Source organism: Macaca fascicularis, chromosome 4 (assembly GCF_037993035.2).
Source record: "Macaca fascicularis isolate 582-1 chromosome 4, T2T-MFA8v1.1".
Taxonomy (NCBI): Eukaryota; Metazoa; Chordata; class Mammalia; order Primates; family Cercopithecidae; genus Macaca; species Macaca fascicularis.
The window spans coordinates 78,048,417-78,066,337 of record NC_088378.1 but is presented as its reverse complement, the minus strand read 5'-3'; the positions used below and the strand labels follow the sequence as shown (position 1 = coordinate 78,066,337).

Sequence of the window (17,921 nt, the reverse complement as noted above, 5' to 3'; positions counted from 1 at the left end):
ACATTAACCTTCAGGGCAAAGCAGTTCACTTTTAAAAACAAACATTGCCACACTGCCACAAGATTATAGATATTTCTCTGGTGAAGAACATATGACTAGCCATTATTACTTCATATCATCTCTCACTCCAGATTACTTATTAGAATAAAGCATGCTTACTGCACAACCATTTTCTCTATTGTAGTTGGTTATATTAATATATATCATAAGGATAAAAAAAATTTTCAAAATTCTAAATAGATCCCAGACCCAAATTAACATCTTATATAATATCTCAGAAACAATACATCAATATGCCTTTATGTTCATAGATTAGAATTACTGTCTGATTTGTCAATTAAACACTTTGAGGATAAAAGGAAAAATTAATCAGGATAAATAGACAATAAGGTATAAAGTAGGACTGTCTGTACCTGGCAAAATGGAACACATGGTTACCCTACCAAATACCTAGTCGTAAGAGGCAATCCTTAGGAGAACTCTAATATCAAGTTTATCTAAGAGATAAAATAGGGGTGATATTTAACCACTGTGTATCTCAATTTCTTGACCTGTAAAATGAATATATTATCCTCTCACCTACTTTGGAATATTTCACTGAGATAATACATAGTTACTGTGAAATATTAAATACGTTGCAAATGCAGCATATATTTTACCCCAAATGAAAACTATTATTAACTAGAGAGCTTGTTTTTCTTTAAAAGCCTTTAAGAAATCCAGAAATATTTAAAACTCTTTGAGGACTCATATATAAAGGCAAAGTTTATTTTACATGTGCATATACACATACATATTTCACATCTTCATCATTTTTATCATATCCTTTTTATAATAATTACCAGGGCCTTTGTTTTTAAAACCTTCTACATAAAATATGTGATTTTTAAAAATCTTGGCAAAAGAAAATCACACAGGAACTGCTGACAAATATAAAAGACATGAGTTAAGCTATATTAAACACAGACAATTCATTTACTATCTTGATTCAGAGCTAATAAAAGCAATAATCTCCTCTGGAGTTCTCTATGAAATAGAAGAGTAGGGCTGGGCACGGTGGCTCACGCCTGTAATCCCAGCACTTTGAGAGGCCAAGGTGGGCAGATCACGAGGTCAGAAGATCAAGACCATCCTGGCTAACACAGTGAAACCCCGTTTCTACTAAAAATACAAAAAATTAGCTGGGCGTGGTGGCGGGTGCCTGTAGTCCCAGCTACTCGGGAGGCTGAGGCAGGAGAACGGCGTGAACCCGGGAGGTGAGGCTTGCAGTGAGCCGAGACTGCGCCACTGCACTCCAGCCTGGGAGACAGAGTGAGACTCCATCTCAAAAAAAAAAAGAAAAAAGAAATAGAAGAGTGATTTCAGCACTGCAACCATGGGTGGTTATAAATCAGTGCAATTCAATATTACAATAGCAATAGCAATGATATATATTAATGTGACTAGATTGTCTACCACACTGAGAATATCTGGGGGGTCAATATCAACTAATATTGAAATATACTATGCATTCAAATAACTGTTTATACAGTCCCACCAAGTATTAATAACCTAAAAGCATGTTCCTTGAAGCAAGAAGTAGTACAATCTGGCAGGGCGTGGTGGCTCACACCTGTAATCCCAGCACTTTTCAGAGGCCAAGGCAGGCAGATCACCTGAGGTCAGGAGTTTGAAACCAGCCTGGCCAACATGGTGAAACCCCATCTCTACTAAAAATACAAAACTTAGCTGGGCGTGGTGGTGTGTGCCTGTAATCCCAGCTACTTTCTGAGGCAGGAGAATCGCTTGAACCCGTGAGGCAGAGGTTGCAGTAAGCCGAGATCATGCCACTCCACTCTAGCCTGGGCGACAGAGTGAGACTCCATCTCAAAAAAAAAAAAAAAAAAAAAAAGTAGTACAATCTATTTCATGTGTATCCTCTGACAGGCACCTAGTATTATGCTAATGCATAACAGAAACTCAGAAACAACTAATTGCCATATTTACTTACATTGATTAAAATAAGAAATATATACTTGGAGGAACTAAAGTTAAAAAGGAAGAGAAATGCAAATGCTTATATTATGACCTTAGAATTACAGGTAAATTTTCTTAATTCCTTTAATATTGTTCTAATATTCTAATAATTAAAAAAAACTGAAATCACATTAACTCCACAAAAACGTTTAATAAAAGCACTTACTATAGTAATAGTGGCAATTGCTAAAATTTATTATTTGCTCTGTATTAGCATGGTACATAATCATGGATATAAGCAAAAAACACACAATTCTTTTCTGTGAGAAGTTCATTGACTTTTCTCAATAAATTGGTAGAATACTCAAATACACTGATATTGGGCTGTGTGTGAACTCCTCAGAGCAATTTCTGACTATTTCACTGTATTCTGGGATCTCCTACAGGACCTTTTATTATTAGGGGAATTATTTAGAGGACTTTTTGAGACCCTTTCCATTTCTATGATGCTATATTAATACTAACTAACCCTCAGATTCCATGAATGACTTCTCAAAGCTGGGTCTATCCAATATTCCAAAGAGGAAAATCTATCAAGCCTATCAAAGAATATGTTTTATAAAGCAATGGTTCCCAAACCTCATAGAGGATGAGAACCAAGGAACTTTTTAAAAATCAGGATTTCCACAGTTAAGATCTAGATATCTGGATTTTTTTTTTTTTTTTTGGATGGTGTCTCACCCTGTTGCCCAGGCTGGAGTGCAGTGGTATGATCTCAGCTCACTGCAACCTCTGTCTCCCGGGTTCAAGCAATTCTCCTGCCTCCGTCTCCCAAATACCTGGGACTACAGGTGTGTGTCACCATGCCCTGCTAATTTTTGTATTTTTAGTAGAGACAAGGTTTCACCACTTTGGCCAGGCTGATGTTGACCTCCTGATTTCAAGTGATCCACCCGCCTTGGCCTTCCAAAGTTCTGGGATTATAGGCATGAGCCACCGCAGCTGGACTAGATACTTGGATTTTTTAAAACTCACAAGTAAGTCTAATGATCAGCCAGGTTTGGGAACCACTGCCATAAAAAAGACCAATTTTGCAAATACAGACAAACTGGCTTCATGATTCTAGATGTTTATTTTATGGAGCTGATAGGCTGATATAATAATATACTACTATTAATTTCTGAATATGGTAGAAATTGTATAAAAATAGGTCTTCAAAGTATACATCTATTAGCTGACTTTATTCATGGGGTTTTAAAGTAACACTGTAAAAAATGTTTCTAATGAGAAATTAATATATTAGTTAAAATCTCTTCCTATTAGAAGCAAACTTCATGGTTGCTTAAAATTATCTTAGCAAAAAGCTTCACTAAAGAAGTGCTATTCTGCAGTACTTTTACTAAATTATTCATAAAAATAAGTAATTCATTCCTCGAGAACTTTATTTGCCAATCATAACAGATTTTAAAACTACAAAGAACCTTTGTGACAATCCAATCCCATGATTTTTTGTTAAGGGAAAACAAGACCAGAAAGGTTTAAGTAATTTGCTCAGGGTCACACAACTGTTCAGCAGCAGGGCCAGGACTACATACCAAATCTTCTACAAATTATTTTTTTTAATTAAACAATTAAATCATGAACTTTATAATTTTTCAAGATGTTTACAGAAACATTATACATGGATATAAATAATTTATCTCTGTGATTGTAGTCTGACTTTTCTTGTTGCTGCTCACTTATCTTCTAATTTGTCCAAATAATTACGTATTAATTCACAATATAAGAAAGTTTTTAAAAAAATGAAGTCTTACCATTTCATCTGGTACTCCATGGCGATCAAACTGGTAAAATGATGCTACATGAGTAATAATCCACCAACTAAAACCTAATGGATCCCTGGACTGGATTACAGGCACAGAGGGTCTTCTCTGGTCACTTGATTTTTCAAGCAGTGTTTTAAGTAGTTTATTCAACCAGTTCCAAAATGACTATAGAAACAGAGGTAATTTGATTCCATTAAATTAAGACAGTTTCAATAACCTTTGAGTTAGTGGTTTTTCTCCATTTTTATAATGAAGCATACATACAAAAGACAAAATACATATATGAAACTTAAATAATAAAAATACCCAGGTTGAGAATCAGAACATAAATAGTACTTTAGAAGTACCTTACATGTCACCACATCTTCTTCCTCCATCCAGTGGTAACAATTTTGCTGACATTCATGATAAATCATTTCCTTGCTTTTTTGTTTTGCCACACAGGTATACCAGCCTATATTACATATTGTGTGGCTTCATCTGTATTTTGTTTTTATTAAATGCATGTCTGTATTCTCAAGCAGCTTATTTCTAATTCTTTTGTAACTTGCTTCTTTTGGTCAACGCTACGTTTCTGAACTCATCTGTATTAATGAAAACAGCCATAGCTCATTGCAATATTCCAGTATATGACTGTATGATAAAACATTTATTCAATCTACTATTGCAGAACATTTAGTGAGTTTTAGGTTTTTCTAGGTATTTCATGTAAATGTTCAGGTTATTAGACATAAAGTTGTCGACAGTATCTCTTACTTTTCTAATGTATACAGAAACTGAAGTCATGTTTCTTTTTATATTTCTAGTATTGAGTATTTTTGTAATCGTAAATAAAATTGGCCAATTTTAGGTATCAATTTGAGGACCCAACTTTTGGCTCATTTTATCTTTTTCATTGTTTTAATCTCATAATTTTTTGTTAATTTTTTAATTGTATTCCTTTTACTTTCTTTGGATTTACTATGAAGGGCTTATTGCTAACATCTTGAGATAAATTCTTAGTTCATTAATTTTCAATCTTTTTCTCCTGTATTTGCATATAAAGTTACAAATTTCCCTCTAATTATAACTTTAGCTGTAGTTCCAAAACTTAAGTCTACAGAATGTTATTTACTTCAGAATATTTTATAATTTCCATCATCTCTTCTTTAATCTATGAGTTATTTAGAAATATATTTCATTATTTCTATGTATGTGTATTTCTCTTTGAAAATCTGTCCATTTTAAATTGCTATGGTTAACACCATGTTATTAGCCACTACAAATTTAAATTTATATTACTGATAAAGTAAACCTTTCATCACTATAAAGTAACTTAATGCTTTTTTAAGTCAAAATTTTTCCAATATTTAATACGTCACTTTCTTGTATCTTTTCTATCCATTTTGAACCTTGATATATTGTTTTAGATATGCCTCTTGTAAACCAGCTTACAATCTATCCTGACAATACGTCTTCTAAATGGAGCTTTTAGTAGTACCATTGCAGGTAATATAATGACTAATACATTTAGTTTTAAATCTACAATCTTATTGCATATTTCTATTTGTATACCTACTGTATCCACCAACACCTCCTTCTCTAGGGTTGAATATTTATTTTTTCCCCATCTACCTGCTTGGAAGTTAAAAAGTCCAATTTTCTTCTTTTAGTGATGATCTAAGAAATAAACAGCATATATCCAAATGTCTTAGTAAGTTAATATAGACCTTTCTCTTAGAACAAACAAGAACCTTAAAAGACTCTAGCTCATTTACGCCCTACTAACTTTAGATGCTACTATTACTATATGCTTTAGCTCTATTTTTTAATTCCAATAAATTATATTACTGATTTATACAAAACATGTACCACTTTCTTTGCTCTTTATTTCTTCTACGTGTCAGAATTCCCATTTTGGCATCAGCATTTTTCTGCCTAAGGATTCCCTTCAATCTTGCTTCAATGAAAATAGCTTTATTTTATCTCACTTTTTAAAGATATTGATAGGTAAAGAATTTTAGGTTGACAAACATTATTTTGATACAATAAGGATATCATTCCCACTGGCCTCCGTTGTTGTTGAAAAGTCAGCTGTCCATTTGATTGTCACTCTTTTAATAGTGCTATATTGGCCAGCTGTGGCAGCTCACACCTGTAATCATAGCACTTTGGGAGGGCAAGGCAGAAGGATTGCTTTGAGACCACCCTGGGCAGCCCAGAGACCCTATCTCCATAAAAAAATAAATTAGCTGGGCGTGGTGGCATGCGCTTGTACTCCCAGTTACTAAGGAGTCTGAGACAGGAGGATCACTTGAGTTCAACAGGTTGAGGCTGCAGTGAGTTGTGACCACACCACTGCACTCCAGACTGGGTGACAGAGTGAGACCTTCTCTCTTAAAATAAAATAAAGTAACACATTTCTCTGTCTGATGCTTTAAATTTCTTCTCTTTGTCTTTGGTCTTCTGTAATTCCACTGTGATGCATCTGGGTGTATTTTTTCTTTTTATTTACCCTATGTGAGTTCCTTGAATTTATCTGACTAGCTTTCATTAACATTTGAAAATTTTCAAGTCATTTTTTTCTTCAAATATTTTTGTTGTTCCACTTCCTTTTTAACTATAGTTAGAAGTATATCAGACATCCTCTGTATTCTTAATGTCTCTTAACCACTGTTTCATGTTTTCCATCTTTTTATTGTGCATAACAGATCTTATTCAAAATTAGTCTACTATACCATTATGCAGCAATCATAAGATGCATTTAGCTATCACATCATTTAATCTGTTAGTTTCTTCAGCTTCCTTTAATCTGTAAGAGTTCCTCAGATTATACCATTCATAAGCTTGATATTTTTAAAGAGTATATCAGATATTTAGGTTTGTCTCATATTACGCATTTTATTCTTTTTTTTGTTGGGGGAGAGGGTCTCACTCTGCTGCCCAGGCTGCAGGGCAGTGGTGCAAAACTCTGGGCTCAAGTGATCATCCCACCTCAGCCTCCCCACTAGCTGGGACCACAGGCATGCCACCACCACACATAAATAATCTTGTTTATTTTTTGTAAAGACGAGGTCTCTACGTTGCCCAGTCTTGAACTCCTGGGCTCAAGCAGTCCTCCCACCTAGGACTCCCACAGTGCAGGGGTTACAGGCGTGAGCCACCATACCTGGCCTATTTTTGTACTTTCAAGGCATCATACTGGTGGCACATGATATCAACCGGTCCTATTAATAGTTAACTTTGATTACTTGATTAAGGTAGTACCTGCCACATTTTCTGTACTATAAAGTTATTATTTTCCCTTTTATAATTGATAAATATTATGTAAAGATCTTAGCAAACTATGTACATGTGCTGTTTTTCATCAGTTTTGTCCACTCCTTTAAGCATCCATTGAGGATTCTTGCCTGAAACAATTACCATGGAGTTTGTCAAATGGTGATTTTCCAATTCCATGACTCTACATCTATTAGGAAGAGTTTCCCTTTTCCCAATTTATTTATATCGGTAGGGACTCACATATTCCTACTGAACAGATTACAATCCCTTACTACTTTGTAGCTCAACAGTAATGGAGACCAGTGGGAATGATATCCTTACTGTATCAAAACAGTATTTGTCAACCTAAAATTCTTTACCTATTAATCTCTTTAAAAAGTGAGGAAAAATAAAGCTATTTTAGCCTATAGACCTTAATGCTGACTCTAGTGTCCTTTTGACATGTACTCATCATTTTTTGAGCACTTCCTTAGTTTCTGGTACAAGATGTTGCAGGCTTATGTTTACTTTCCATGCTTCATCCTGTAATCAGCCCTTTGGTGAGACTCTTGTTTCCTTTCACTACAGAATGGTTATTTTGAAACTAAGATATAGCTGCAATGTGTATACTATTACTCAGGATCATTGCTTGTAAGCCCACCCAGTGAAAAAGGTAGGAAATGGATGCATGCACACACACATATACATTTATACATGGTCCTATATATTAAAAAGAAGTATTTCACACTATATCAAATTCTAATCCAAAATATTGTGGTTCATGCTGGCTTTTCTTCTTTTCATATGTATAACTCAATTTCCCAACACAGACGAACCTGACTCCAATTACACACAATGTATTTATTAATTTGTCCAGTCCAAGAATACAAATATAATAGATTTTAAATTGCTAATCTTCACATAACAATGTAAAAAACAAATCTCCTAAGTGAAATATTTACAGTTCTTTATGATTCTTTTGTCTTTAGCCTTATAGCGGTGTCAAAATAGTACATTCTAAAGTTACCTGGGTTAGTACTGCCAATCTCCACAAACAGTGTTATTCATTTAAAATACATTTAAGTTCAGTTGTTTCTGTTATATTCCACTGAGTGCACCTTTCATACAGATTGATTCAATTTGGGGGCATGTGAAACATTAACAGAACTACCCAAATAATTACATCAAACCCTTCCACTCCATTTTCACCCATCCATCTTCATTTTTACCCACCAATCTCAATAGTTTGTCTTTCCAGTATTTGTGCACAATTGAATATACACACACATATATATACACACACACATTTCCTTTTTCCTAATTTCTTATACAAAAGGTAACATCATCCTATATTGTTTTGAACTTTGTATTACTTAACAATACATTCTGCAACTCACTCCATATCAGTTCAGATATCTTCCTCATTCTATTGCATAACTATAAATAGAATCGTTAATTTTATGTGTCAATTTGAGCAGGCCACAGGATGCCAAGATATTTGGTTAAATATTCTGGGTGTGTCTATAAAGGTTTTCTGGTTGAGAGTTACATTTTAATTGGTAGACTGAGTAAAGAGATTGCCCTCTCTAATATGGGTGGGTGCCATCCAATCCATTAGTGGCCTGAATACAACAAAAAGTCATACTGAGGGTGGAGAAGACACCCGGTGCTTCATACTGATACACTGTTCTTTTCCTGCCTTCAAACTTGGACTCAAGACTGGAAATTACACCATTGGCCTTCCTGATTTGCAGACCTTTGGACTGAGACTGGAAATTATACCATCAGCTCCTCTGGGTCTTCAGCTTGCCAATCTCAGATTCAGGACTTCTTAGCCTCCATAACTCTGTGAGCCAATTCATTATAATAAATCCAAAAATCTATATATCCTATGGGCTGTTTCTCTGGAGAACACACACTAATACAGAATAATACTTCAGAGTACAGATAGACCATGGTTTGCTCAACCACTCTTTTATACATGAGAATTTAGATAGTTTCTACTATACTACTATAAAAACAATACTGCAATAAATAAACGTATGCATATGCATTTTAATTTTGGAGGGTATACATTTAGAGTAAATGCATGGAAGTGGGATTGCTAGCGTCGAAGTTACAAAATCCTTGGCGCACACTTTTTCATTGAGTCATTTTAAATGCTGCATTCAGACCTTGCTTTAAGTTGACTTTGCAAGTCTAATGTCAATAAAATTATTTTGCTCTTATAAGTTGTTTGGTCTTTGTGCCTAGAGAACTTGGAGATTTTTTTCTTTATGTTTAAAGTGAAACAGTTTTAGTAAGACCTGTCTTTGGGTGGATTGCTTGGGGTTAATCTTTCAAATTATCCAGTAGGCCTTTTCAAAATATAGATTTAGATCTTTTATTTCTGGGAAGTTTCCTTTGATTATAGTTTTTAATATTAGCTATATCACAGTGTTTTCTAGGGATTGCATTTATATGTACAGTTATTTCATCTTTGCCTATCTTCCACCTCAACCATTTTCTCACTCTCTTCATATTTATCTCATTTTTATTCCCTTAGTTGTTTTTCAACCTTTCTTCTATGTCCCTTATTAAATTTTCATTTAAGTCTATTCTCCCTTAGTCATCTTGTAATTTAATCAATTCTGATATAATTTTCCTCTTCCTATTTCTTTCCTACATTCAATGTATTCTTTCCATCCTACCCGTTTTCTGTCCATTTGTTTTTAACATTTGAGTATCTTATTCAAGGTGTTTTTCTATACTTTAGTCTGAACAGACAAATTAATTCAATCTACAATGCTGTCATTTTCTTCTGTTTTATACAGTTGTTTCTGGGGGAGAGGATGCCATCAAGTAAAGTATATCAAATCTGTTTTTTTCTAGTAAGTTTTTAAGGGTCTAGTTTCATTCCGTTCATTTTGTAGATTAGGACTAGCTTAAAAGATTCTTAATTCAGGGGCACCTTCTTTTGACAATGCACCAAAGTCCCATTTTCCCATTTCTTTACCGAATTTTTTTTTTTTTTTTTTGGTGGTGGGAATGGGTATGAGTCCTTTGATTTATTCTTTTTTTTGGTGGTGGTGTTTTAAGACCCTAAATTCTCTGCTTTCTCTTCTGGTGCTCTTCATCACCCAATCACCAATGGGTAGGTACCATGACTCATTTTCATATTTTTATTCTACAGAAACTCCATGTAATATGGACACTTCTATGTTTCTTTCTTATCATCAGTTCTCTGATCTATAAGAAAACTTTTTCAGTATCTTCACATTCTGGCAATGATTTTAAAATATAACCACTGTTAGTTCTCTTCTCTGAGCAGTTTTTCTCAGACTGCCCTGCCTTATTAGAAAGGCTTGTGGTAAGAGCTTTAGTGGCTGTTTTTAAAACTGACGGTACTAAGCACTCCCATTTGCAGTTATATAATATGCATGTTTTTGTATACAGCTGACGTTTGAACACAGGTTTGAAATGCATGGGTGCGCTTATACATGGATTTTCTTCCATCTCTACCACCCCTAAGACAGCAAGACCAACCCCTCCTGTTCTTCCTCCTCCTCCTTAGCCTACTCAACATGAAGATAAGGATGAAGACCTTTATGGTGACCTACTTCCACTTAATTAATGAAAGTAAATATATATTCTCTTAAGGTTTTCTTAACATTTTATTTTCTCTAGTTTATTTTATCATGAGAATACAGTATATAATATACACAACATACAAAATACTTTTTTTTTTTTTGAGACGGAGTCTCGCTCTGTCACCCAGGCTGGAGTGCAGTGGCCGGATCTCAGCTCACTGCAAGCTCCGCCTCCCGGGTTCACGCCATTCTCCCGCCTCAGCCTCCCAAGTAGCTGGGACTACAGGAGCCCGCCACCACACCCAGCTAGTTTTTTGTATTTTTAGTAGAGACGGGGTTTCACCATGTTAGCCAGGATAGTCTCGATCTCCTGACCTTGTGATCCACCCGCCTCGGCCTCCCAAAGTGCTGGGATTACAGGCTTGAGCCACCGCGCCTGGCAAAATACATGTTAATTGTTTCTTTATGTTATGGGTAAGGACTGCAGTCAGCAGTAAGCTACTAATGGTTTTTTGGGGAAGTCGAAAGTTACATGCAGTTTTCTGACTGCTTGTTGGGGGAAGGGTCAACATCCCTAATTCCCACATTGTTCAAGAGTCAACCGTAGATATATTTGATTTTGCTGTTCTATATTTTGTTGGAAGATTATGTAGGCAGATGTGGGTTTAGGCATCCATCCATTTTTCTTGGCTACCCAGAATTCAATGGCTTGAATTTTTTTTTTTTTTCTTTTTTCAAGACAAGGTCTCACTTCGTCATCCAGGCTGGAGTGCAGTGGCACAATCTTGGCTCACTGTATCCTTGATCTCCTCGGCTCAACTGTTTGAAATTTTTAATAAAATCTAGGTAACATGAACTCAGTCTGTAATCCCACATAAGGGATAGAATACAACAAAAAACACACAGAAGCAATTTTAAACTTCTGAAAAGCACCATGGTTAAAGATAGTCAATTGTCCTTTCAGATCTAGTTGAGTTTCTAGTTCATCTTTCTGAGTGCCCAGTTTTATGGATAATTGGTGTAGTTGTAGGCTACCAACTTGATCAACTCTGAACTGTATCTTCTATTCTTGTACCCCATAATGCCTGAGAGCCAAAGTTCAAGTTTACGCAATTCAGCAACTGCTTCTAGGTTATGAAAAAAAAAATTTTTAACTCAACAAAGATATATTAAGTTTACACTTATTTGATGCTAAAGTAATAATTCAAAATAAATACAGTACTTGCAAACCTATAAAAATAGAGTTGTTATTAAAAAAAGACAGCAGGCCAGGTATGGTGGCTCATGCCGGTAATCCTAGCACTTTGGGAGGCCAAGGGAGGCAGATCGCTTGAGGTCAGGAGTTCAAGACCAGCCTGGGCAACATGGTAAAACCCTGTCTCTACCAAAAACGCAAAAATTAGCTGGCCACAGTGGTGCATGCCTGTAATCCTAGCTACTCAGGATGCTAAGGCATGAGAATTGCTTGAACTGGGAGGCGGAGACTGCAGTGACCCGAGATCATGACAAGGCAGAGGCTGTAGTGATCACTCTAGACTGAGCAACAGAGCAAGACTCTGTCTCAAAAAAAAAAAAAAAAAAAAAAAAAAAAAATAGCAGCACCCAAACCCCAAATTACAGAAACCTGGAAAATTTTTAAATCCATAAAAAATCAAAAGTACCCTTTCATATAACATAAACCATTTTTGATATTGTTTTACAAGAGACTGTTTACTTCTACCTAGGGATACTTCTCTTTTTCAATAACTTACAGTACTTGAAATAAAATAAAGCCCTGTTCTGAAGACATGACTGAAAATGAAGTGAAAGTAAGTTTCTCATCTTCCCTTTTCTGCTTCTCTTCCTCCCTCCTTGAAATAAGATAAAATTGAGTAATAGAAACCTGTTTTATTTCTCCACATATCTTCTAAACCTGCCACATTTCCTGACTAAAAATGTTTTCTAGGTTACTAATGGGTAGTAAATACCTTAGTCTAAAAGATTTCTGATAGAACAACAACAAAACTTGAAAAAAAAATAAGAGTTGAACCTTGTACTGCTCTTAGATTTTTCAGATTACTAACTTGGGGCTAAAAATAATTAGGGTTAAAAATAAAGTAGATATTCAGTACTCAGTTATTGCTCTATTTGGTGGTTATCATTGCCTTATTATAAAAAAGGAAGCTAAGATTTTCTCAGTCAAAACCATTGGATTAAATCAATATAAAGGTTAGTAACAATAACTAACATATCAATTTTCCAACTTACTTCTGAGACAGACCATTTACTTCTGTGGTCTAGAAGATGAATAAGTAGAACCCATAATTCTTTAATGCATAAACATGGACACTGGTCACTCATTAATGATTCAGAAGGCCTCACCTATAGAAAATAACCAAAATGTGTTATTTATAAGACAGCAGCAGAATTTTAAATGCCATATATCTTTCAAATACTTTTAAAAGAATGATTTAGATGACTAAGAATTTATTCTCAATTAGATAAAACTATTTATTGAAAATGTGCAATTTCATTTAATTTTTGAGATAAATTTCCATTTTAAAACAAAAAGTACAGATTAATTTTATTTCAACTTAAAAAAAACCCTTTTAATCATCTAGTCCCGTGGTCAGCAAACTTTTTCTATAAAGCGCTAGATAGGACATTTTTAAGAGTCTGTTGGCAATACAGTCTCTGTCACAACTACTGAACTCTGCCATTTCGGTACAACAGCCACAGATAATCAGTAAGAGAAATGGACCAGGTTATATCCCAGCAAAACTACATTTACAGAAATAGGTAATGGGCTAGATTATACCTCAGAGCCAGTTTGCTTATTTTGCTCTGAGTCATCTACAACAACAAAAGACTTCTAATTAAAAGATTAGAAAATAAATTGATTCACTGTAAACACAGTAAAAATTTTGCAAGACAATAAATAGTTATTAGAGATTTATAATGATTAAGTAATTTCTAAATTACTTACCTTTTTTTAACAAAAAAATCCTCAACAGCCCTAGATAATGCACAGAATGTACACTATATTTGCAAATATAGCTAGGCTTCTTAAATTCATAATATATGCAATATTTTACATAAGCTATGCACACATTTCTAACCTAATACAAAGTAAAAAAAAGTATTAGGATATTAATAGAAATCCTAGCCACAGCAATTAAGCAAAAGAAATAAAAGGCATCTAAACAGAAAGAAATAAGTTAAAATTGTTGCTGTTTGTAGATAACATGATCTTATATATAGAAACCTCTAAAGACATCATCAAAAATTATTCAAATAAATAAATGCAGTAAAGTTGCAGGATACAAAAATCAACATACAAAATACCATAGCATTTCTATACAACAACAACAAACTACCCAAAAAAGAAATCAATAAAACAATCCCATATATAGTATATACCCACAAAAACAAAAATACTTAGGGATAAATTTAACCAAAGAGCGAAAGGCCTATACACTGAAAAATATAAAACACTGATGAAAGAAATGGAATACAACCCATATAAGCAGAAAAAATATCTTGTGGTCATGGATTGGAAGAAATATTATTAAAATGTTCATACTACCCAAAGTGACCTACGGATTCAATGAAATCCCTACCAAAATATTTAATGACACTTTTTTACAGAAATAGAAAAAACAATCCTAAAATTGGTAGGAAATCACAAAAGGTCCTGAATAGACCAAGTAATCTTTAGCAAAAAGAACAAAGCTCGAGGCATGACACTACCTGACTTCAAAATATACTACAAAGCTATAGTAATCAAAACAGTGTGCTGCTAGCATACAAACAGACACAGAACAAAATAGAACAACTGATTTTTGACAATGATGAAAAGAGCATAACATGGGGAAAGGACAGCTTCTTCAATAAACAGGTTGGGACAACTGGATATCCACACACAGAATGAATTTAGGCCCCTGTTTCACACCATATAGAAAAATCGACTCAAAATAAAGACTTAAATATAAGACCTGAAACTATAATACTAGAAGAAAACATAGGAGAAAAGCTATATGACAATGGTCTGGTAAATGATTTCTTGGATATGACCCCAAAAGCACAGGCCACGGAAATGAAAAGACAAATGGGATTATGTCAAAATAAAAAGGAAATACTTGCACAGCAAAGGAAAAAAAAATCAATGGAATGAAGGGAAAATCTCGAGAATGGAAGAAAGTATTTGCAAAACTACATCTGATAAGGGATTAGTATCTTAAATATATAAGGAACCCAAACAACTCAATAGCAAGAAAACAATCCAACTGCAAAATCGGCAAAAAATATAAATAGACATACTCTTTTTTGAGACCGAGTCTTGTTCTGTCGCCAAACTGGAGTGCAGTGGCACAATATCGGCTCACTGCAACCTGCGCCTCCTGGATTCAAGCAATTCTCCTGCCTCAGCCTCCTAAGTAGCTGGGATTACAGGCACGTGCCACTATGCCCGGCTAATTTTTCCTATTTTTAGTAGAGACAGGGTTTCACCGTGTTAACCAGGATGGTCTCGATCTCCGGACCTCGTGATCTGCCTGCCTCAGCCTCCCAAAGTGCTGGGATTACAGGCGTGAGCCACTGCGCCTGGTTGACATTTCTTAAAAGAAGACATACAAATGGCGAAGCAGTATATGAAAAATGCTCAACATCACTACTCATTATGGAAATGCAAATTAAAACTTGATGAGACATCACTTCAAACTTGTTATAATGGCTACTACCAAAAAGACAAAGGTAACAAATGCCAGAGAGGAAGTAGTGACAAGAAAACCCTTGCACAGTGTGGTGAGAATGTAAATTGGTACAGTCATCATATAATACAGTATGCAAGTTCCTCACATAATTAAAAACAGAACTACCACATGATCCAGCAATCTTACTAGGTATATTTGCAAAGAAAATGAAATTAGTATGTTCAAGAGATATCTGCATTCCCATGTTCACTGCAGCATTATTTACAAGAGCCAAGACATGGAATCAGCCAAATTGCCCATCAACAGATGAATGCATAAAGAAAATATGGTTTATATACACAATGGAATACAGTCACATGTCACTTAACAGCAGGACATGTTCTGAGAAGTGCGTCTTTAGGCTAACATGATTTATTGTACTTAAAACTTTTTCAGACTACTACTGCACACCTACGCTATGTGGTATAGCCACCTTGTATATGTGGTCTGTCACTGACTAAAACTTTGTTACACAGTGCATGACCCTACTATTCAGCCTTGAGAAGAAGGAAATACTGTCATCTGTAACAATATAGATGAACACGGAGGACATTATATTAAGTGAAATAAGCCAGGCACAGAAAGACAAGTAACACACAATCTCACCTATATGTGGAATCTAAAAAAGCTGAATTCATAGAAGCAGAGTAGAATGATCCTTACCAAGGGCTGTGAGGAGGATTAGGAGGGAGGCGAGGTAGATGTTGATCAAAGCATACAAAATTTCAGTTAGATATAAGAGGAATAAGCTCAACATGATGACTATAGTTAAAAACAATGTACTATATTATATTCTTGAAAATCACTAAAAGCATAGATTTTAAGTGTTCTCACACAAATAAATAAGAATGTAAGATAACATATATGCTAATTGGCTATATTTAGTCATTCTACAATGTATACACATATCAAAACATGATGTGTACGATAAATATATATAATTTTGTCAATCATCAAAAATAAATAAATATTTAAAAGTTATCATTCTATCATATCTGGTTAATCCACTAATACACATACACACTACATTGTAAAAATATTGATAATGCATAAAAAAATCTAAATTTTGAAAAATTATAAAACTCCTTTTCCCTAAATCTTGATTTCCCAAAAATAGTCTTCATGCTTGTAATCTAAAATAACAGATAATACTCTAAATATTTCCACTACTTAAAAATGAACATGCTCTGTAGCACCTTTAAATCACTACCTCCATTAAACGCTCTATGATAAACACAATTTAATAAAAACACATAATTTCACCCATGATTCGAGACCTTTTATGAAAACAAGCAAGAAAATCCTCTCTTAAAACGTGTCAAGTAACTTTAAGTAAGCATTTATTTTATTATTACATAACAGCAATATAATACATTATTAAAGAGCTGGTCTCTACTATTTGGATAGAAATTAGGCTTCCAATGATTTCGGTAAACATCATTCATTTATTTTTTTCAAAATAGAAAAGGCTGTTTTTCTTAAAAAAAAAAAAAAAAAGAAAGAAAGAAAAAGAAAAGCTCTAAAATACCAACTCCAGCCTGTTTTAGATGTTTAAACAAAAATTGTTTTCCCTTTCAGGTCCCAGATAATAGCAACTAAATATAAAATTAGAACATATAAACCATTTTAGATTAAATTCTTACAGATTAAACGACATGCATTAAGGACTGAATATTGTCTTTAAGTCTCAAAAACACAAACAAACTCTTAAAGCATTACCTTGTCATACCTGTTGAGTGACAAGCTTATTAAATCACAAAGCAGAGTTTCACAATGTTCTTCAAACAGGCTGACATTGGTTAAACTGTCACTTGCCAGATTCATAAACTGATGACCATATACAACTTGTTCTGAAAATGTAATAAAAATAGTTTTAAAATACAGATTTTACTAAATCATAAAGGAAAAAGTGACTGTATGTCTTTAAATTATAACAAAACTAAAACATACAGTTTTTAATTTTTTTTTGCAAATAAAATGTGAATTTGAGGACAACCTTCTCATATGAGCACTGATAAACATTATCTTCAAAAGTTTCTTTTTTTTTTTTTTTGAGATGGGGTCTCACTCTGTGGCCCAGGCTGGAGTGCAGTGGCACGATCTCAGCTAACTGCAAGCTCCGCCTCCCAGGTTCATGCCATTCTCCCCGCTCAGCCTCCCAAGCAGCTGGGACTACAGGTGCCTGCCACCACGCATGGCTAATTTTGCTTTTGTATTTTTAGTAGAGACCGGGTTTCACCGTGTTAGCCAGAATGGTCTTGATCTCCTGACCTCGTGATCCACCCACCTCGGCCTCCCAAAGTGCTGGAATTACAGGCGTGAGCCACCTCGGCCGGACCAAAAGTTTCTAATTCTTCCAAGTAACATCTAATAAATCTCTCTTTTCCTAATAAGTCTATCTTTGAAAAGTATTAATGCAACACAACTTTAAAAAAAGAGAGAGAACAACATAAAATCTGCATCCACATTTCTAATCAACAAAGCCTTTAAAACATTATTCTTTTAACAAATACTGATAAACTGACCCCATGCAATGGTTTTGTGGCATAAAATAGGGCAAACCAAGGTAAAAGATAACCAAAGTTTATACCTATCAGAAT

General features: G+C 34.5%; 1 protein-coding gene across 3 annotated transcripts in view; it reads right to left on the bottom strand.

The window, feature by feature from the left end:
- MMS22L (MMS22 like, DNA repair protein) overlaps positions 1-17,921 on the bottom strand; it is a 136,896-nt gene that overhangs the window by 104,665 nt on the left and 14,310 nt on the right. The window contains exons 8-11 of one of the 3 annotated variants that reach the window (XM_045390299.2): positions 17,041-17,171; positions 12,839-12,952; positions 5,397-5,441; positions 3,771-3,947 (exon numbers count right to left, since the gene is read on the bottom strand). In XM_045390299.2, the coding sequence (XP_045246234.2) occupies positions 3,771-3,947; positions 5,397-5,441; positions 12,839-12,952; positions 17,041-17,171 (467 nt within the window). The remainder of the gene's footprint in view (positions 1-3,770; positions 3,948-5,396; positions 5,442-12,838; positions 12,953-17,040; positions 17,172-17,921) is intronic. The other 2 variants (XM_065543688.1, XM_045390301.2) reach the window with 2 other exon arrangements.